Below are 22852 nucleotides of genomic sequence, written 5' to 3'. Positions count from 1 at the left end.
TTAACTCTTACTAAAACTAAATGTTTCGTAATTCCTTTAACATTGCAGAGCTGAAATCATTTTTATATCATTCGACTTGTTCGACTTATTAGATTTATTCCGTTCAAAGAGTCTCCAATATTCTTTAAGTTTGGAAATAGGGAATAATCTATCACATAAACTAGGTTCCACGTAGCTAATTAGAATCTTATGGCATGGACGATCATTTGCTTGACATGGCAAAGACATGCTATAAGTCGATTTTACTTTATGCACAAGATTTCTCTTGCCAATAATGGCCTGTGGCGCAAAATTAGAAAAAATTAGATGTTATTTTAAAATTAATAAATCATAAATGACATAAATTGAATCAAATTAAGATCAAAATATTTTTTGACAGACTGCACAGTTTAGTTTTTATATGAGAGATATTATTTAACTTACTTGCCAATGAAGAATAACACTCCATACTAAACCAAGTGTCAATTTGGGATTACCGTCAACAATGTCATTGCTACTGATATTGACAAGTTTCACCTAAAATTCCATATGATAATTTATAGTATTCGTAAAAATTTATACAACATTATTCACATCACTTATTGGATAATATAATTAACATAAAATGAGATTTTACGCGATTTGTTAAATGTTTCACTTTTCTAACAGTTAAATATGACATAAATGCTGCAATTGTATACTTACATTATTTTGTTCAAGAATTTGCAATGCCTTGTTAACATTATTGAGATGATGCACTCGCATCCGACCGCGTTCCCTTTTCTGCAAAACAATACGTATTGTCTTCGTTGAAAAAAAAAACAAAAATTTTTCCTTGAGCTTACGCGACTTGTATTAAAATAATCCTTACACTCGACTAATTCTATGGACCATTGTACAAAATAAATTTCATCGATGAAAGCGGACACCTGCATGAGGCAATGCAAATGCCATAGCGCGGTATACATTTCGAGAACGGAACGTTCTTACGCCTACCGCGCGTTTATAATCATGCACTCTTATGCAAATAATGCCGATGCACGTGCACCTGCTCGCAATTCGCTACGGCGAACACGAGTGCCGGCGACGTGTCTAAGGAATAATTTTATTAGGAAGCGCTGTCGGCTGAATGATATTCAAATGATCGCCTTTGCGATTTAACGGCGCTTTCGATCTATATTACTAGCACGGAAAAGCTTGTGCGAAATCACAGATCACTGTGAAACTATGCTGAGCATTTATTGCGATACGCAGATAAGCATACTTACATAAGTTTTAGAAGTGAGCACTTCCAGGAGGGACAGTAAGCGATTTCCATCTCGCAAGTCGATGAACAAATCGCTGATCGGATCGTGATGATTCTACAAAAAATAAGATCAATTAAGCATTCGCCTCGCATTCTTCCTTTCAGGAAGCATCTCTCAGCAAGTTATTACATCGCGTTGAGACTCAGATGATTAACAGACATGCGTGTAACAAGTAGATACTTATTACGTTCCACGCATGAAAAGGTTTAAGAGTGAAACTTCTTTCGGATATTATACGCGTAAATAACTCTACGAATAACTGGAGTGTAATAACAAGTAAATCGAATCAAGTACGAATGCATCTTTTACCTTAAGAAGCTGTGAGTTTATCCATTTGGCAAACGTCTTCTTTTGCACGTCTTCTCGCTCATCTGCAACATAATCAATAATCAATCAATCAATAATTAATCTATTGTAAAATTCATTTAACAGATCTTAAAATATTCTAAGAAAAACGTTTCAAGGCGCAATGCTCAATATTGATACAAAATTACAGAAGTAAAATGTATCTTGTGTCAAATAATCTTATTTGACATGACAAACATGCCTGATAAACTTACGTGCGGATTCACTTGAGCGGATATTATCGTATTTAATCATTTTCTCGAAATTTATCTTTTAATAAACCGATAATTTTTAAGCATATTGTAGTTCGAAATTGGAAAACACTTTCTAAATGTCGCGTTCTCTAATCATATGCAAATATGATCTGAACATATTTAGAAAACCCAATCGAAAAATAGTATGTTCGAGTCTAATTGACAATCGAGAATTGAAAAATATATTTTATCAGCATCATACGTATGTCTGATAAATCTTACAATTTGACATTACGCATGCAGTAATTAATAAATTCTGAAATGTAACAAACACATTGTGTGTACAAAGTTAGATTAATTATTTAATTCTGCGCATATAATTCTCTCTCAGATTTTTTCATTCTTAATTTAATACTAAATTTACATATCATAATCATTGAAGATGATTGAAGTTGCTCTATCATATCATTGATTACCCTAAGAAATAATCAAGAAATCTAGAATTCGAAACCGAATTGACATATGTGATTTCTTTAAAAGTAAAATTAATACTTTTATTCGTATTCTCTTCATTCTATTATAATTTATCTATTTCAGAGAAATATTTCTCAGTTGAAAAGAAATGTTACTTTATCTTAAGATCTCCGTTTTGTTCGTTACGCGCTTTGTAGCTAACATACTTTCGCAATTTATAATGCATTAAGTGGAACAACACTGTAGTTGATCTACTACCAGTTTTACCCCTCGTAAAATTATTGCCGGCGCGGCAGCGGCGGCTCATCATCATCTATCGCGTTGACATTAGTTAACCCCGGCGACTGAAACGGCAAACTTGAAATTTAGGTCGACCGGCAGAAACTCGCGAGTACTGTAAGTACCTGTTCGCTTTATCGAATTGCTAAGTACGTGAGATGGTATTCCATCGAATGACTCGGCATCATCATCTATTGCGTACGATGGTGATTTGATCGTACGCTGATTTCATGCGCCATGATGTAACTGGCTTATAACATCGCGGATAAAAATAGAAAGACAGGGATGATGTCAGCTTTTGCATATTTTAGAATATTTACTAATCTGCAATCTGCTACTCTTGCACGTTCGTGAAATATTCTTCCAACATACTGACACGTATGGAAAATTATATTTAGACGCACGACACGTGCATTCACATCGTTGCATATTAAATTAGCGCCATGCTTAGAAAGAAACTCACAATTGCCTCGCGAGACAAGAAAGGATCGGTACTAACTTTCAAACGGTTGTTTTATTCGTTTTATCATTTTTCTCGAATACTCGAAGAAATATCAGACAACTGTGCATCCCATTGAATTTTTCAACGATTGATAATAGCATGAAAAAAAAAATATCTAAACTTTTTTAACGAGAACCTTATGTCAGCTCGCAACATGAAAAACTTTTTATTCGCAATAAAAGCAACGCGCCATTCATTGCACTTAATGGCAGTCAATCGATTCCTCGTTTGGCATGTGGAAGTCATCCATAGTCGATAGTGCATTTTAACAAGTCTTTAAAAAAACACGCTAACCGACAGTCTTACTAACAGTTGTTACCGGTAAATGAATGAATGGACGTATTTATCTCCCCGGAAACGTGGTTTACATGGGGAGCGCACAGACTGAAAGAAATCGCAAATGGCAATCACGTACTTAAAGCAAAGTAAGCCGTAAGATCAACACACGCAAGACAGTGTGCTCTTCCTGCGGTTTGCCCTACTGCTTATCTCACGAAAGCTCATGATCATTAGGGAGAATACTATCTAATTAAAATTAATAAGATTGTCACTGAAAGCCGAGAAAGGAAGATATAATTTATATCTTATTATTACATAAATTATCTTGTTATCATAATTTTGTTATATCATAAAGATGTAATCAATATAGCATTTTTAATATTATAATATATTGTGCTTTAACGATTAAATTACAGTACATTATTGTTAACTAATAAGTCAATTATTATTATCAATTAATAATGACAAAACGAAAAATTATCCACAGTTAATGCTCACAGATAATTAATTCATTAAACCCAGAATATTAGCAAAAACTCCAATAAACTTTTACGCATGATAGAAAATTACGAGAATAACATATAGAAACTAATTGAACGAAAGTATTTCTTGCACTGCTGCAAAGCTTGTGATATTAATCAAGAAAGTAAAATTGAAATTCTACTTATTTAGGGCAGTGAAATGTACCTTTGTACAGCCCTGCGAAAATGTGTCGCTTCCGAATATGGTACAACGAGTTCTTGTATACGATCGACGATTTCTTTCTCCTCTGAACGTCGTATATTTTCTGTTAAAAGATCTTATCGCATTCTAAAGACTAAATCGCGTATAATTTCCCGTCTTTACGACATCGAAAACGCAAAAAAAAACATTGACGCATGTATCAACGTTTAAAGTAATTATTGCGATAAATATCTTATTTGTTAAAGAGATTGTTAAAAAGATAAAGATATGATTAATATTTAAAACATGAATTGCATAATCAATCATTCCATGATAAGCTAATATTGGCTGGTTTCAGTTAATTAATGAGTACGTATAATGTAATTAAAATTAATTTAATTAAATTAATGATACACACGTAACATTCAAGTTTTCGGAATATAAAATCAAAACATAGCAAATACGTAAAAAATTCCAGAGTTTATAAATACTTTTTTTATATACATTTAATCATTAGTAAAATATTGAAACATTACATTAAATAGAATATAAAGAAATCCGGTTTGTAAGCCAAAATTGAAATTTTTTTCTTTTCTCTTAAAATACCATTTTTTTCTTTTCTTAAAACCATAAATTATTACTGTCACAGTTTTATAACAGACTATATTTTGTGTCAAGCAGAACAGAAAATATTTATTAAGGCTTAACTTGGTCTCTTCTCCACGAATGACTTTGTTTAGGTATGCACATCCGCTCGTTTTCTTTCAAAGCATACGGTATAAACGGTAGCATACTGCCATTAGGCAAACAGGGGACTTGTGTGCTGTAAATACCTCACTTTACTATAAATTAGCACATATGCATATACAGTTTAAAGCGCATCCACTGCATAGAAAATCATATTTTAGTGCTAGATAGACCAATATGCCCATTTCAATTTATATTTACATTTTGATTTTACATATTAAGTTTAATATTTTAATAATTTCTAATAGATTTCAGAAATATATTTGTCTTTGTCTTACTTTCTACTTGTGCGCTATCATCGTCAGTTAATTTTACGGACAAAACAGAAAGACATATCTTAAATACGAGGACGCTTAAATTTATTTGCTCCGTATCGAATAGTTAAAAATTGGCGCAAGCTTTTTATCGAGTTTGCAACATGAAAAATAAAATCTTCAGAAAAGTAAAATCTTCAGATATTGTCATCAAGATAGAAATGCATGATTTTACTGAGAAATTCATATTTTACGATCCGAAGCAATTCAAATAAACACGCGTCACGCCTGTGGTGCAATAATCGTTCATTGCATCGAATCGCTAATAGACTGAAAGCTGCGTTTGCACACCCGACGATCATGAGGGTTGAACGAACTGCAAGTTCGCAACACGTAACACCGTTAACACGTCGATAACACATCGTCGGGGAAACAGTGCCAGCCATCTGAAACTACCGCTAAACTTAGCTAAATGCCTGTCGAGAAACGTATCGTCTCCTTCTCTTTGTTATAGAAGTATTTCAGCACATCAATAATCGATAGACTGGGTTTTTTTAAAACGTTTTCTACTATTCGCGTCTTACTGCTTAATATTCTGCATTAATAATATATTTCACTGAAAACTATGTGCTCCAAAATTTTAACAAGAAAAATTGGATATATTCTCTTTAAACAAGCCTAATGTTTTTTTATTAACGCGTATTTTTCTGTTAAAATCATGATTAGACTAAACATATGATATAAAAAAACGTTTTATATAAATTTTTTTGATGATTCTGACTTTATCGAATAGAATAGATTGCATAACATAATCCAATTATAAAAGTAAACCAACTTTTGTCAAATCTTAGGGGAAAAGCTATTTTTCTAAATATTTTATTTATTCAAAAAAAAAAATAGAAGAAAATATTTTTGGCACTCATAATTCTTTTTTTGAAAATAACATCTTTTTTGAGTATCAATCCATTAAATACTTAATTAACTGTGAAGATCATTTTTGCGAACTACAGCAGATGATACATAATATCGTGTGTTTTGAAAAAAGGCTCTGAATAGATCGTAATTACATGCCTCACACTATTAATGTAACGTTCATGTCACATATAATTACGCCATTTGTAGTGCACGGGTTTATTTTGCAGTATCACTGTCGCAACGAGATCTCGTGTCACCAAGGCTGTTTCATTTTTTCGTAACATTGACTTGGTAACATTGTCAGATATAGAAGAAATATAGTTCTGATGCAAGTTAATGTTATTCTTAACGGCGAATCGATTAGATCTGCCATTTCTCGTATCTTTTTACTTTGAATTGAGCGTTATTACCACAGAACTTGCGGGAACAAAACCGAAAATTATCGAGGCGTCGGATTATAAATGATTCTTTCAGTCTTTCTGTAGACGTGTAAAGATGAAATTCTCAAAAGCACATCTCTCGTCTTTTGATTAAATGGAAAGTGCAAAAGACAGGAAGCAGGAAAACGATAGAAAAGAGAACTTGGCGTGCTTGCCGATTGCTTATCCAACGATAAAACCAATCGCACGTTTTATATTGCTTTCGTCGAAGTAATGCAATTGGTGATTGCGAGAAGTGCGAATTTACACGCGAAAAACCAATCAGCCTAATCGTACGGATGCCACAACACGCCCATCGTCAGTTAATCTTACAACCAGTTTAGTTTGTATTTTCGCTGCGCATTTAGCGAGCTAAATACAGCTAGCTACTTTTCACCCCATGCAGACAATGAATGCAGCCTTCACATCTGACGAATAAAAGTTAGACTCAGATGGCTGTGTTTAACGTTACACATGCGCTTACAATTAATAAAGATTACGAGGCTTCGTACACACACAATTATTCTAAAAATATTCACATTTGCACGAATTATCTAAAATTAATTATCTGAATCTTGCATGCAACAAAATTCAAACAAAATAATGATTAATTAATTAATAACAAATTAATAATAAATGAAATGAATAATCATCATCAATTATCAAAGAAAATAAATCCTAGAATTACGCTTAGCGCTAAAAATATGGAGTCTAATATAAATCTTAATATATGTGAGTTTCAAGCTATTTGCTTTTAGTAAAAATGTCCGAATTAACTGAATTTTCGTAGTTTTACTCTCTAGTACATTATTAAAATAATAGCAATTCGTAAAATTTTTATTCTTCCCTCCGCCACATCGTGTAATTGTCGGAATGCATGTAGATTGGAATGCCTACGGCGATACAAATGTAGATACACGACTTTATGAGTGAATCCCTTCGGTTCTGTAGCGCCAGAGGCTGGATGCGCACGCCGGCAGCATCGTGTATACGATGCAAACAAACCGACCATATAGTGAACAATTGTTTAAACGAGCTGACAATGCGGACTACCGGCTGTGCGAGCGCGGCACACTTCTTCTCCATTGAATACGCCTGGTGCGGCGCGTGTCGTTGGCCCTAACCGCGCCATAAAAGGTTTCGCGGGTCAAACGTTCTGATGGGGCCGAATAATACCAGTGCGTGCCTTCATGAGAGAGTGGTCAACTATGGCAATGAGCTTAGTAGCCGGCGAAATTATCAAGAGCCCGCATGAAACGTGGATAGCGTGGATACCGGGTAGGCGTTCTATATTTCTCTCACGCAACGATCATCGGACATTGATCGTCGAGATAAACGGCGTCTTTGTGTCTATTATAATCACTTTATTTCAATTAACTGAATAATCGAACGAATAAGTAACGCAATACGCTACAAAATGAGAACTACATCATTAACGCGAGACGTGACACATACATCTTTGATTGAATGAAAAATGGAGAGAACGACAAATCGTCGTTTAATCGCTGCAGCTGCACCTCTTTCTATTGTCATACACTTTAAAAAATTTACCCAAAATTGAAGCCTATAATAATATCATAATATAAATAAAAAAGATTTTTATTATGATAATATGTGATAGGTTTATGTTACCACGCAAAAAGTTGATTATAAGTTTATAATTTATTGTTTAATAAGGTCTTCATATTTTCTTTTTCTGTTCATTATAAATTAAATAGTGTTATTTATTTCATATATTTAATATATCATTGATTATATAAATTTTTATAGGAAATTCATAAATTGTTATCCAAACTCAATCATAACAGACTTAATGATTAATAATATTTTTAAACGTGTACAAAAGTTATAATATAAACACTACCAAATTGTTATAGAATAAGTTTTTTTTTTTTTTTTTAATGCTATACACAGAGAGACATATTGATTGTGCACTTAAAAATAATGGTTCATTGACCTGCAATTGACGCATAAACGGGAGTGTATAACTTAAACAAAGAAAATTTAGTAAAAAATAGTATATACATGTAGATAGAAATGTAATAGAGAAATATCGAAAGATGATGCTTCTCGAAAAAAAATTAATGATTACTTTATTTGATTTTTTTGATATTTACAAAAGAGCATATTTAAATTTATTATTACGTATCCACATTAACAATGCGTGATACAATTTGCATTTGATGTAGTTTCACGGCACAAACATCAATCCTTCATGAGAGGTACACTATGTAGTTAAGTGGATTGTAAGAGGTAATTTGCTGTAAATTTGTTAACCCATTAAAGAGGATAACAGTTTAACGACCCCGGAATACATTCTCGTTGCAAGCCAGAGTATGCTTGCAATGTACGAAATTACATCGTATGTAGGTTATTTAGTAAATTATTAATGTTTATACAATGGCTTAATAGAAATTTGAAAACATTCTTGTTAAATGTTTAATTAATAATAATATTGTAGTAACAAATTTTATATTACTATTATTGTGTTACTGTAATATATTATTTATCTATGAATATAATAACAGTCTGTGCTTAGCAATAATATTTTTTTAAAGTAAAAATTGATTTTTTTGTAGATAACAAAAAATAACTGCAATATATAATACAATAATATAAATGAACTAATTACAATAAACGCACTATAATATACATATAATCTATTTCGCGTTATTTGAAGGGTATCTATTATGCAATTTGCATTTTACCATTTATTAACTCATTTCACGTATGCAATAATCACTAATTGCACATTATAATTTGAATTCATATTTACGCGAACATAATTACACTAAATAAGTATAAAATATTAATATGATTATTTTTGCGTGCATATACACTGCATCTTTTTTATTAAAATATATTAAGTTTAAGAAACACTTTTCTTTTCGAAAAATTAAATTGTAGTTTAAAATTTGGTTTAAATATAATTAAACATAGTTCATCATAGAATAACAATGCTGATCGACTAACGTACAATAATTTTATTTGGACTTTTCTTAAAAATTCTTTAAAAACATTTTAGTTGATTATTCGAATTTTTAAATTTATTGTGTAAACATTTAAATTTGAGCATTATACATGCACAAAACGTATGTATCACATACATCATAATCGTTTTTCAAAATTTTGAAATGTTTGGTGTAAATTATTTTTCCATATATAGACACAACAGTATTAAATGATTAAATGAATTCAATGTCGAAAAATACTTTATTCAAAGATACATCAATGTTTCCCTGCACACAACAATCGTAAAAACTTTTTGTCATTATCTTATGACTCCAATGACTTCTATATGCACTCAGGTATAGGAAACATAGCACGTGTGTATTCTAAACTCGAGTGTGACGCTTACAACCACTATGCGTGTTATCTTTCTTAACATGCACATATACCGATCTTCAATTCTGACGTATCCACGTTTCACCGAATATCTGCGCGCCAAGCGCAAATATAATTCCAAGATAAGATAAGTTATACTTGGAGCATATAGATAACCCCATTGCCTACTGCGAGTGATAACGCGAAAAAATGAGCAGGTAACTGTTCAAGTAACCAATATTGAATTGTGAAAGTAGTTGTGAAAAATAACGTTGGATCTACGTAAGCAATCATCGAACACACAGCTATATTTAAAGTATCAATATAGACACTACTTTATACTTTAAAGAATAACCATCATCATAAAAAACTCATTAACATGAATGAAACAATTGACATATACATTTGACGCGCCTATCATTTATTAAGCAGCAGTTTGACGCAATAGTCTGGTCATAATCCAACGAATTTTTTATAAGACTATATTTATGAGCTACATTTTTTGTACAATTTAACTGTTTAATTCTCAGCTTCAGACAATACAATCGTATTAAAAAAATACTTGGAGTCAGGCGACTATATTTAACGCTAAATGCGATTACATGAAGAAAAATTGTAGCGTTACAAAGTTATTAAAATAGGATTTTTTATAAATTAGAATTCACTAAAGATATGACTCATTTTTAGACTTTTAGACTCACTTTCAGATTACTCATCTTTTAGACTTTCTAATTTTTTCATATTTTTACGTTCATATATTTCAAAAGTGATATAATTATGTACACATATTTTCTAAACAAAAGCGAGGTAACTCAAACTGAGATCATATGAAATAGATATAAATTACATGAAAAAAAGAGATAACAAAAAAATGTTAGAAAAACAATGTCATAATACATTACTGATAAACAAATCGAGATAATTATGATAACAGAGTGAAAACTAATAAATTAAAACTCTTTCGACGATAAACTTGATGAAAGCTATACAAAATTTTCGAAATTAATTATTAAGTAACAACTGTTATTAAAACTGACATAGCTATTAAGCTATAACATTGGAAAACATCGTAATGCCAAATATACTCCGAAGTGTCACAATTACTCCGAATTGTCAGATCCCGCCGACATCGTACGAGATCAAGGCCGCATTCCGGAAAGATACTGCAGAAAAGATTTGCATTCGCCAGCCGCAAACGACACACGCGCAAGGTGATCACGTGTAGAACGAAGAAAGAATCCTGTTGCGCGCAGTAAAACTCCCAACACACCCACACGCCCACATATGACGTATCTGTGTGGAGCATATAAAAATACACGCACGCACGCACGTACCTATGTAGACGACTTCCATCTTGAGATATTCGGACGCAGTATTCGGATCGCAGTCGACGGAATATTCAAGGGCACGCGTTGCAAGGGGAACGCAGCGAGATCACATCAATCACCGGCGATGCGGCGTATCGCCGTTCTGCTCAGATCGCGAAGCAGCACGCGCGTACACACACGTACACATACACGAGGAAGAGGAATTGCCGCCGATCTGCGCGAGGAGGTTAGAATCGGTCGCTCGCACTCGCGCGCGCGCGCATACTCACGACGATGATGCTACGCCACTTGTTGATTTTACACTGACAAGTCAAGAGAAGGCATGCCGTGCACGCAGTCACTCACTCATTCACGCACATATATACACGCTGCACCAACGCACGCCACATTCGTCGTCCGACACCGCACGCATTAATTCTTTCGCTTTCTTTCTCTCCCTCTCACGAACAAGACGATTCTTTTAAAGCATTTACGACCGTCGCTGTGGCCGGAGGCCGCGCGTCGAGACACTTTGCGTCATCCCGATTGACCGCACGATCTCCCGGTACGATACTTCCGTCAATTTTGTCGAACGAGAAACATATGACGAGTGGTGAAAAAGGAACGAACGACACCGACGATCGCGCGAGCACAGAAAAGTAGAAAAAGACGAGATAGTACTTCCTTCTTTCACGAACTAACGTCAATCGACAACTGTCGACAACTGCCAAACGCAGTACTCGCCAACCGCGCCACGAGCAACTGGCAACCTCGGACAACTCGTAAGGCCCAACTTCCCTCACCACGGCATGTATCGACGGCGTAACTCCGTTCTTGTCCTGTCGACATCGTGCAACCTTTTCCGCCATATAACACGCTCTTTCTCGCTCGTTACTAGAATTTCACCAAGCTCGTCGTGGGCCTTCTCAGATAATCATATGAGAAGATAATAAAAACCGTTTAATTACTTCCGTTGATACAGCGAAAAAAAGAGACAACAAAAATAAATAAAGTAGATGTTCGATGTAACATATATTTCCTGCTAAAATTAGTATCTATATAAGTTGAAGATCATGAATCTGTAAGATCTAACATATAGATAGCTAATTCACTTGCAGTATTAATAGAATATGCATTTAAAAATATTTGACATTCTGAAAAAAATGTGATAGACAATGATACAACATATTGCATTATTTATATTCTACATAGAATATGATTTTTAATTACTATCATCATTTTTTCCATGTAAAATATTATGTTTACATATCCGCGTTTGAAAGATATTTCGTGATGCAACTTTTTCAAATAAAAAATGGGCAATCTCAAAAGGAAATTTCGATCAAAGTCCGGGTGTCGGTATTTTATTGATCATAAGGCCATAAGGCCCAGTGTATCGCAGGTAAACAGGGATTCAGAAATCAAAAGAGGCATTCTACTCATAAAGACAGGTATAAATGCGGTTTGGGCCCCCTACAAAAGGTTTGCGAGCCAAAATTGAAGCTCATAATCGATTACGACCTGAACGGTAGGCACGATGATTTATATTATGTGTAAGGTAATAATAAATATACGCACTACTACTGAATGAAACAAATTAAATATAAAAAAATGAATAATCAAGCATGAAACTCTGTACGAGAAATTATTTTAGTAGAGAGTTTAATTTTATTTAAGCAGTTTTCTGAAAACTTGCTGAAAAGTTTTACATAAACATCGATTTTGTACTTTCTATTCTTAAAAGATTTGAAACGAACTAAAAATGACAAGTCCATAATTTATAATAAACAATTCGCTTTAAATCTTAAATCATACTTAAAATAAGCTTTGCAAATTATAAATTTGCTCCAATTCTGTTTTAAACTGTTAAATTTTATTTTTAGAGATAAGACATTTTAATAGACTTTAGTTTTCAATTTTAAATAATCTCACAAAAATTATTATGAAACATAATTCATATAGAAATATAGAAACTCTAATGTTTGCTGCTATACAATAGATACGATACGACAGTACATTTTATCAACGCTAATGTATTCTCGATAGAGGTACATGTGTTGTATCGCTCGTGTCAATAACCCAGAGATGGCATCTTGATGTCGTTACATATTGGCCTCACCGATAACGTTATGCATGGTCGCACGCTTGGTTCACGCATTATGGGTTTAAATTAATTTAATTAAATTCACGTCCAGAATCTGTTTACGGTAATGCATTGCTGCGTGCGGTATAAAGCAAATTACGTATTTCAACTATAATTTCCGTGTTTTAAAACTTTTAATTTACAAATCTCATGTAAAGGGACTATCTAAAGAATGTATGAGTAACAGAACAACTATGTAATTGCGATTGATCGATCGCAATAATTGATTTTATATTAAGAAACCATCATAAAACCGAATAGGATCAACAAAATTACTGTGATAACGAATAACCACCTCGACCGCTATTCACACCACCGAATATATATCTAACAGATCTATTCGTCTACTGCAATTTCAAGAGATAGCCTCTCCCTATTTCCAAAGTTATAGTAGGACTTACGCGAGATCACAGAGCAAGAAGATTACAACAATTCTCGGAGAACGTGTCGCTTTTATCTGTGACATAGATATATCCCGTAATATAAAACACGTTCTTTTTACACATATCATAATAACATTTTTATGATTATCTATTGTCTTCGCTATGCCTATTTTACGTGCTAAACGATTTTAAGAATTTGTTATGTCAGATCTCATAAATAAATAATCATAATACATTTTACACAATTATTTAATCTCAAAATGCAATTTATATTTCATTATTATTAATACAAGTAATTTTAAAATAATTGCTGCATTATAACACATAAATTTTCATTATCTTGAGTTTAAAAATGTTTAGATTTATATTCACACAATAGGAAATTCTAAGAAGCAGTTTTCTTAAAAATAAATTTAATGTCTTCTTTGAAAGCATTTTTATGTATGCAAGCGCACATTTTTCCTAACACTTCAGGGGTTAATATAATTATATTTCGTAAAAAGCATGTCGCTTTAAACAGGAGAAAGTAAACATTCCATTAGTCGTAACTTAGACCACTTAGAACAATGATTTACCAATAATAAAACAATGCTACCATTATCTTTTCTAACATTCTCGTTATTAACAGTCAATGTGATATGTACATTCAAAGCAACTTGAAGCAAAAATAAAGAAAGCTGCAAACAATTGCCCACTGTCAAAGGATAAATTTCTCTTCTCGACGACGCGTCTGTTTTTTTTTCTATTTTGTTGTAGTTAAATTAAATATATAGAAATTTTATATTAGTAAATTCATTTTTTTATTATACTCATTTTAATTTTTAATTGCTTCTGAGCGAAAGAGATGATATAATATTATTATACCATCCAATTTAAGAGTTAAATCCGATTTATTAATCCTTTGCGATTTTATCCGTAAAAATAAACTGCATAGTAATTTATGCCAATGTTATACATATTCTAAAATACATATTCTAAAAGATAGTAAAGCTTGTAAATATTATATATATATTTTTTTTAATTTGCGATAATCTACAAAAATAACAAAAAAATTACAATTAGTATTAGAATTATGACACAAAAAAATGTTCAAGTAAAAACATTCAACTAATAAACAACAAAAAAATAATCAAACTAATTTTTTCATTAGTTCAAATTACAAAGAATGAATTTTTTAGAACTAATTACAAAATTATAATAAAGAGGAAATTCTGACACAAATTTAATTACGAAAACCTGATATAATAAAACGAGAAAACATGCAATAAAAAAAGGTCTAGTTAATTGTTGATTATTATACTTACATATGTCATCATCCATTTTGTATTATAATTTGTCTTCACGTAGATAAACACGAAGTTTGTAAAGGAATAGGTATATTCCAGTACCTACAGTATCTTTGATTATGTTCCAATAAATATTATAGTATAAATTTTTTCACAGTCATTTGCATTGTATTTTTTTTCAATTAAAGATTAATGCAACAAACCGTTAGCACAATTATGTTGATATGAAAATTATTATGAAATGATGCTTACAATATGAGCAATGCAAACTTATTAAAAGTGAAATGTTACAAATCTTATGCATATTAATGTTGATGGATTTGATCAATTTCACATCCCCGCAGCTCTCGCATCCGAGGCATTGAGACTCCCTTCACCTAGTTGTGTAACCAATTACCGTGGCATCATTAATTGCATACAAATTGGCACTTTATCCACATTGTTAAATTGAATAAATATCATTCTCATAGAATTTATATTATGTCGCATTTTTTAAAACAATAATACACATGTGAGTGCTAACACAAACATGTTTTTCAATCTTCTATTATTTTTAATCTTCTAATTATTTGAAACAAAATACTACAATATAATTACACATTATAATTAGCTTTATATGTAATATTATAATGCAATTAAAGTGTTTTAAATTATAATTGGATATTATATAATTAATTGACAAAGCAATTATCTTATAATTATAATTAATAGTCTCAAAATATATGAAATAAAAAATATGGATATAATATATTTATTTTCAAACTATAACTAATGTAAGTGAAAATATAATTAAATGCATGTATTTGTCATCTCGATATAATTGACTGCGCATTGATTACATCCGTATATTGTGATTTAAACCGGTCGAAGTCAGACTGGCAATTACGATGATACAAGAGAGATACAAGCGTCAATTTAATCAAGATAAAAATTCGTATATTTTATATCAATATTATTAATTTGATAATTTGAGTAGTATATGAATTTCGGATTCTTTTTTGCAATATAATCTGTGTAATTATCCGCACATATCTATCGTTCACATGGTTAAGAGAAAAATTTGATTAACTGTTAACATTAATAAAATACTGACAATTTATAGTGAAGAAAACGCACAAAACCAGAGAGAATTTATGACGTGACAATCGACACGTAAAACGATCGCACACACTTCAATTACTAGCTCTGTAGCAAGAACAACAAATCCTCCTGTTCATTTGTTAATGGAAAGTAGAGTCACTCGAAGTCTTTACGATCAATTGAGAGCGCAAATTTTTCCTACCGCAGTGATCATATTTTAGCAAGTATTATTTGAGAAACTGCACTAGATTATTAGTTTCATTTGCTTTTGTCAAATTGCCGAACACTTACTATTTCCAAGTAACAATCTACGGAAAATTTAGCGCGTCTATGATGAAGTCAGAGAACTTCTATAATAAGAGCGTATCTATCTAACTTTACGTGGCTCGGAACGACCTCATGGAACGCAGCCGCGACACTGCGCGATATCCAGATTTCGACCTCGCGGGTGATCTCTCCAGAAGTTAGCGCCGACGCATCAAGCACCGTCTTGGTATTTAACATAACTAACCCGTTAAAATGTGCAAAAAAAGCTCAAAGTGCATCTATCGAAAAATCTCGTTAATATCCAGAGCTAGATTTCAACGTATTATACACAATACACAATCCAAAAAAATGTTATTTCCATATCCTATAACATTTTTCATTATAAATTTGACTACACGTGTTAACAGCTTGATACACTAACACTTTTATACTGAGAAAGAAGAAAATTGATAAGTGATAACGTAATCTTTTTTACGGGTGCATTATCGTTGATTACGCCTTCAAGCATCCGCCAAGTGCAATCGCTATATTTACCAATAATTATTAAGCACAAAACAAAATTGCTTAAATATCACCATCTATGTTATTTGCAGCACCAATATTTCTGTTCCACGTCATATTTGTATTATATTTTCGCATTTTCACGTAAATATAATAAATTAAACGAAGCAGAACGCGAGCAGAATAATCCATCTCAGAAAAAACACGACTATAAAAAGTAAATTTTAATTATCCACAAAGAAATGGATTGAAAGGAAAAGAGTGGAGTAAAGTACAAAATCGTAAACCGTGCCGATCATTTCTATTTATAATATGTAAACGATATACGATGTCACGATTCTACGTAATAAACAGGATTAAGTTGCACTATTACCTGCGATCATACGATTAGACATAGCATGAATCCTAAAAATAATAAACTCACATTGTAGATTCAAATCACGTAAAAAATTTCATCCAAAAATTTTTTTTAATGTGGCTCATAAATATGAAACGTAATCGATCCAATGGTTAAATCGTGTTGATTTTTTTAATCTTTCATTCATGAACGAAATTTTATCTATGACAATGTAATAAAAAAACTCGTAAAAATCTGAATTGAAAATCCTGCCTGATTGATATATTATGTTTTCCTGTCACAATCTTCTCTTATCAGTCTAAATATGACCTAAGATATCTACATTCGAGAATTATGCTCGATATAAGTTTTCAAAAAATAAAAATTTAAAGATGCAGAGACTAGCACTCCAAATGTTTATTTGTGTACATGATAAATTACGTATATTTATGTCAATTTTGCAAAAAATCTAATTTTTATTATAAATATTTCTGACAAAGTTATTGCTGAAATTTTGCAGCCAGGCAATTAATTATCTAAATTTTATTTTAAAAACTAGCAAATCGAAGATGCATTCAAGCACATTTTATCACATAATATATTAACTACAACATAAGAACTTCATAAAAACTATAAATATATCTTAAGTGCAAGTTAGATACATTTAATTAAATTTAATTTAATTTAATTTAATTTAATAAATTAAATTGTAAATAAGTTTAATTAAATTCTTATAATTAATTTAATTAAATGTAAATTTAATTTAATTTTATCAAATTAAAAACAGACAAAGCATCAAGCTTTGATAAAACAATATCAACAATTGCGATTTCTCGCATGATTTCCACCATGTTTTGACATGTAATATAATATTAAAAGCCTAGACGTCTAAAAAACATTCGTGAAGAACATTTAGATTAGAGTGTTTGCGTATTTTAACGTATTTATTAAACCATAGCCTGAAAGAGAATTTTTGTGTTATTTGAATTCTTACCTTTCGTATTTGAGATTTGCTCTTCGACAGTTTCGACATGTTGCGGCTCATCCGGTACTTGAATAATCCAACGAATTTTCCTCGGCTGCATCTAAAACACCCAACAATCACAAGATCACAATCAATCGTTCGGCAGAATTTAAAAATTACGACGCTCCGTACAATTTACGATCGATTCTAGTCGCTAGACTGAATGAGATTAGTGATGTGACGCAGATTTAAAGTCGCCGTGGCGGTATCAGCGTGATTATTTTTTACGGATAGAGGTTTGCCGATAATACGAACGAGTGGAGTACTACTGTGATCAGAATAGTAATAATATGCAATCTTTAAATATACATTCTTAATTTTTTATCACATTATAATTAAAGGTCTTTCATTACTATCTTTGCAGGTATTTAATTGTATTATCTTTTTATAAAATTTCATATTTATAATCCAAGATTTAAATATAATAAGATCAACAATTATTTACACGAATAGTTAAAGCAATTTTTCTGTTGATATTATTATAAAAATTTATTAGTTAAAATGAATTTGTACAAGCATGTAGCTTTGTGCAAATGATAATGATGTGTTGCGCGCACGCTACCTGTATACATATATGCCACTTGCACAAATTGCAAACGATTGCGTACTTCCTATTGTATAATCATTAACGGAAACAAAAAGTTAATTGTCAGATGATGCTACACGTAGAATAACAGCGCGCGTCTGTTTTTTTTTTTTGTTGCACTCGACATCCATAATTCACGCCTCATCATTCGTAATTCACTTTCACGATCACGAAATCACACTCGCGGTGCATCATTTTGTAAATAACAAACAGAAGTATATGGCCTTCACAATTCGCACCTATTCGGCCGTCTTAAAAATAATTTTTTTCCTCATAAAAATCCGATATTAGAAAAACTCGTTTTTCACTTCGTTCAACGAACAGTTGTCACGGATGACAAGCCAGCACTGACAATGATTTGTCTTGTCAACGGAAGTGACACCCCAGCTGACTGCACTATCCGACCGATTCTCGTTGCGTCTGACCGCGTGCGCGCGTGTCTACTATATGTTGACTTCGGTACGAGGAATTGTCAGTCAGTATGCCTACTCACTCTCGTCACTGCCAGCGAGTACACGCGGTCTATCTTGACGTAGATTCCTCTCGGTTAATCGCCGGCGAACATCATCGTGCTTACATTCGCAACCAGCAACCTGTCACATATGAAAACTTACTATATATTATACGATAATGAATATATGAAATGATATATGATGATGAAATACAATAATAAATATGTATAAGTTAAATCTACTGAGATCATCGAGCAATTTATCTTTTTTTTTTTCTTCAGATTTTACTTATACTTTATAATAATTTAATGAATAAATAAAATTATAGTTACATGCGCAATCAATTTCAAAATAAAAAAGCAGCTAAAAAACAACAAATACGTAAACAACATATACCATGTAAAGTAAATGATCCAATAACCAGACATATTCCAATATCCGACCACATATTAACAAACTATTTATAACTATAAAACTCTGAGAATAATTAAGAAAAAAGCTTTAGTAAATTATGTATACATACAAAAAGAATTAAGAATGTTGTCTACATATTTAATTACATAATAGTTAATAAAATGCGCTGAGATTATATGAAGCAAAATTTAAATTGATTCTTGACGATTTTACTAAAAGTAAATAATTTTTTGCAGAATTTAAAAAAAAAGCATTTTTTATTATTTTTTGGATCTATTTTTATTAAATAAACTTAAATTTTTATGTGTACAAAAAAATTAAAAAATATTATTTTGATAAGAAAAATCATATCTTCAACAATGATTATCTCTTAAATATCCGGCTACTGAGTCATTTACTTGTGCACATACATAGTGCCTTTCTTATCTCATACATAGTCAAATACAAACATAAAACAGTGATAAAGCAAAACAAAAAAATTAAATTTAAAAGAGTTTAGTTAAAAATTGAGAAGAGTTAGTAGCGAACAGAGTATTTAGAATAGAAAAATTCAACACTATAATTAATGAAGTTCTTCAAAAAGTTTAGGACTTGCCCTTCATTGATTCATCAGTTGAAAAAACAGCTTTGTAATTTCCTGCTTCATCACTAACCCGTTCAAAATCCAAATTAATTTACTTTGTATGTAGTACGCAGAACAACAAAAATTTGGCATTTATCTTTTATTTTAGATTTATAGTTGATTGATTTCTTTATGTATGCGGCAATATGTCCATAAACCTAAACTTTTAATACATATAGACAACTGCAAGATATTGACAGATGATTATTTACATGACTTATTTGTAACTACAATTAGACGCGCATCTAAATAATATAAAAGATGTTTAAAAAACATTCATAAAATTAAAACATCTTTATAATACTTCTTTACCTGTATCTTGAATTTTTGTACTGTTTGTTTGAGTTCTTACTTCTTTTTTTGGAATTTGCTCATTTTTATTAAAGAAGCATTATATTCTTTGATGTACGATCAATAGAATTTCAATTGTTGTAGATACAGCCTTAAAGGCTCATTTACATAGTTATAGCGACACTTGCTCGTAGTGAAGAACGACACAGCTGCCAATCAAAATTTTGTTTTTTCGGAAAGCGAGAAGTTGATTGGCTTTTGCATCGTTTATCACGCGCCATCTTGTGTGTACAAGAACCATGAGCACTAACCATAACGTTACTTGTGCCATGTTATGCCGAACATAACCCCTTTCAAAAGCATGGTTACACGAGGGTTGAATATAGGAAGTTAAAAGCCGAAAAAACAATATTCCAAGATGTATTTGATGTATTACTTGGACGCAAACGGAGATCGAGTATACACTTTAAAAGTAATTATATATCTAATTATATCTCCCTAATTATATCTGATATTTATCTCTGTAATTTTTCTTTTTAATCCAAAATACTGTGTTTTATCATATAGCTTGTACTTTTCCTATGCAATTTTTATTTCTTTGTCATAGAATTCTTTAAATATTTATTTTTTCATAAGTATTTTTTTACTTTGTGCAGAAAGTGGATCCTGATGGAAAACCTACGTTATCAGCACATCCAGGTTAATTATAAAGTATAACATTTTTATTTATTCAAACCTCGGACTTATTAAGCTGAATCTACTGTGTTTTTTTATTTTTGTTTTCTGCCTTTTTACCTTTATGTAAAAGCATATTTTTGGAAATTTGGAAAGGAGAAATTGTAAATTACGATGTTTCTTGAATCCATGCGGCAAACACATAAAAAGCAAAAATACAAAAGGCAGAGAGCAAGAAACAATACACAAGAAGATTGTAGATCAGGTTTTAGTATACTTACATAAAATATTTTTATCTTTAGCTCGATTTTCTGTGGAAGATAAATATTCACGAGAAAGGATTGTAAATAAGAGAAGACATGGTCTACTTTTGACGCAGCAACCACCACCCAGCTATTAACATTAAATATAAAATCAATCAAAAAATCTTATTTTAAATGTAATTAATAAACAGTATACAGTTATATACAAACATGTATTTGATATCATGCAAACACTCAGATATAATAATCTGTATCTACAGAGACAGAGAGGTAATTCACCCACAACTTCCTTTTGTGATAATTATGAACTGTGCATTCGCAGAATTATTGTATTCTTATGGCATGCATTCTCTACTGTAACTATAATTTTGTAATAATTATCTCTAAAATTTTATTAATGTAAGTATTAAATAAATGAATTGCTTTATATGATATTAGCTTGTTTTGTTGATAGCAAACCCAAATATCATCTTTTATATCCCCATTTTTATTGCAGATATATACATATTTTTGATAAACAAATTTGTTTCAGTTGGCCGTGTCCACATATTTATAAAAAATAAAAATTTTATAATACTTTATAATACTAATAACACGATTTTATTTAAAAAATCATCCTAACAAGATCGTACAGTGTCCAAGAAGGAACAATTAATACTTTAAGAAGTTATAGCATAAGTTTCTAAAAAAAGTTCACGTAACATTGTTGCATTCCAAATGGTTTACAAAATAAAGCTGTTTGAGTTTGGTACGCACTTCTTTTTCCTCTATGATCTACACAAATCTGTCTCAACTATGTAATATGTTAATAATCAGTTGGCTGTTATAATTGTTGATAATTGATTATTATAAAAAGTGTCAATATTTTTGCAATTATACATTCAATAATTCTATCTTGGAAACCGTTTAAAACAGAACATATGTCTATATCTGAATTTTTTTCTTAAAATGACTTATGCTATAACCTTTCAAAGTATTGATCTTTCTTTCTGCACACCCTGTATAAGTGCAATCTATCAGCTTAATATGATCCAATATACTTACAAATGGTATATACTTGTAATATCTACGAAATTAATATGTATGGAACAAATATTGAGAGGTATAAGACCAATATTATATTCTAATTCACAATTATCTCTTACAATTATTATATTGATTATAACTAAAGTTATTAGAACAACAAACGTATAATGGGTTGTATTATTTATTATATATTAACAAAGGTAACAGATTCATTTATTATATATATGTATGTACAATTTTATGTACATATATAACATTAGCTATATACAGCACTTTGACACAATTATAATTATCTATGAAATGGAAGTATTTAATATAATCAGTGTTATTTATAACATAATTATATAACTCTTAAAATAGTTACGTATATGTAATTGATATAATACATATGTTCTAAAATAAGACGTTCAACATTCAACATATGTGAATAATTAATCAAATTAAAAATGATCATGTCTTGAGAACATAAGATAATTTAATGATTCTAGAATTATTTATTCTTTTCATTGAAGAC

The 22852-nt window shown here is 31.1% G+C and overlaps 2 protein-coding genes and 1 long non-coding RNA gene across 17 annotated transcripts in view; 2 read left to right on the top strand and 1 right to left on the bottom strand.

Moving 5' to 3' along the window:
* Dys (Dystrophin) overlaps positions 1-19192 on the bottom strand; it is a 419847-nt gene extending 400655 nt beyond the window's left edge. For 5 of the 15 annotated variants that reach the window (XM_067355327.1, XM_067355321.1, XM_067355329.1 and 2 more), the window contains exons 1-5: positions 17980-18196; positions 1596-1657; positions 1248-1340; positions 685-762; positions 424-516 (exon numbers count right to left, since the gene is read on the bottom strand). In XM_067355327.1, the coding sequence (XP_067211428.1) occupies positions 424-516; positions 685-762; positions 1248-1340; positions 1596-1657; positions 17980-18070 (417 nt within the window). In that variant the 5' untranslated portion in view covers positions 18071-18196. Of the gene's footprint in view, positions 1-423; positions 517-684; positions 763-1247; positions 1341-1595; positions 1658-11015; positions 12222-14818; positions 14850-17979; positions 18198-18571; positions 19006-19088 lie in introns of those variants that run through there. The other 10 variants (XM_067355320.1, XM_067355322.1, XM_067355324.1 and 7 more) reach the window with 7 other exon arrangements.
* LOC136999974 (uncharacterized) overlaps positions 1-22852 on the top strand; it is a 42120-nt gene that overhangs the window by 15620 nt on the left and 3648 nt on the right. The gene's annotated exons all lie outside the window — the stretch shown is intronic.
* Positions 20685-21746, top strand: Nop10 (Nop10 ribonucleoprotein). The gene is made up of 3 exons (XM_012370239.2): positions 20685-20846; positions 21031-21073; positions 21352-21746. The coding sequence occupies exons 1-3, from the start codon at positions 20793-20795 to the stop codon at positions 21447-21449; spliced, it is 195 nt and encodes a 64-aa protein (XP_012225662.1). The 5' UTR covers positions 20685-20792; the 3' UTR covers positions 21450-21746.

This window comes from Linepithema humile, chromosome 5 (assembly GCF_040581485.1).
Source record: "Linepithema humile isolate Giens D197 chromosome 5, Lhum_UNIL_v1.0, whole genome shotgun sequence".
Taxonomy (NCBI): Eukaryota; Metazoa; Arthropoda; class Insecta; order Hymenoptera; family Formicidae; genus Linepithema; species Linepithema humile.
This window is presented reverse-complemented; position numbering and strand designations above follow the sequence as displayed.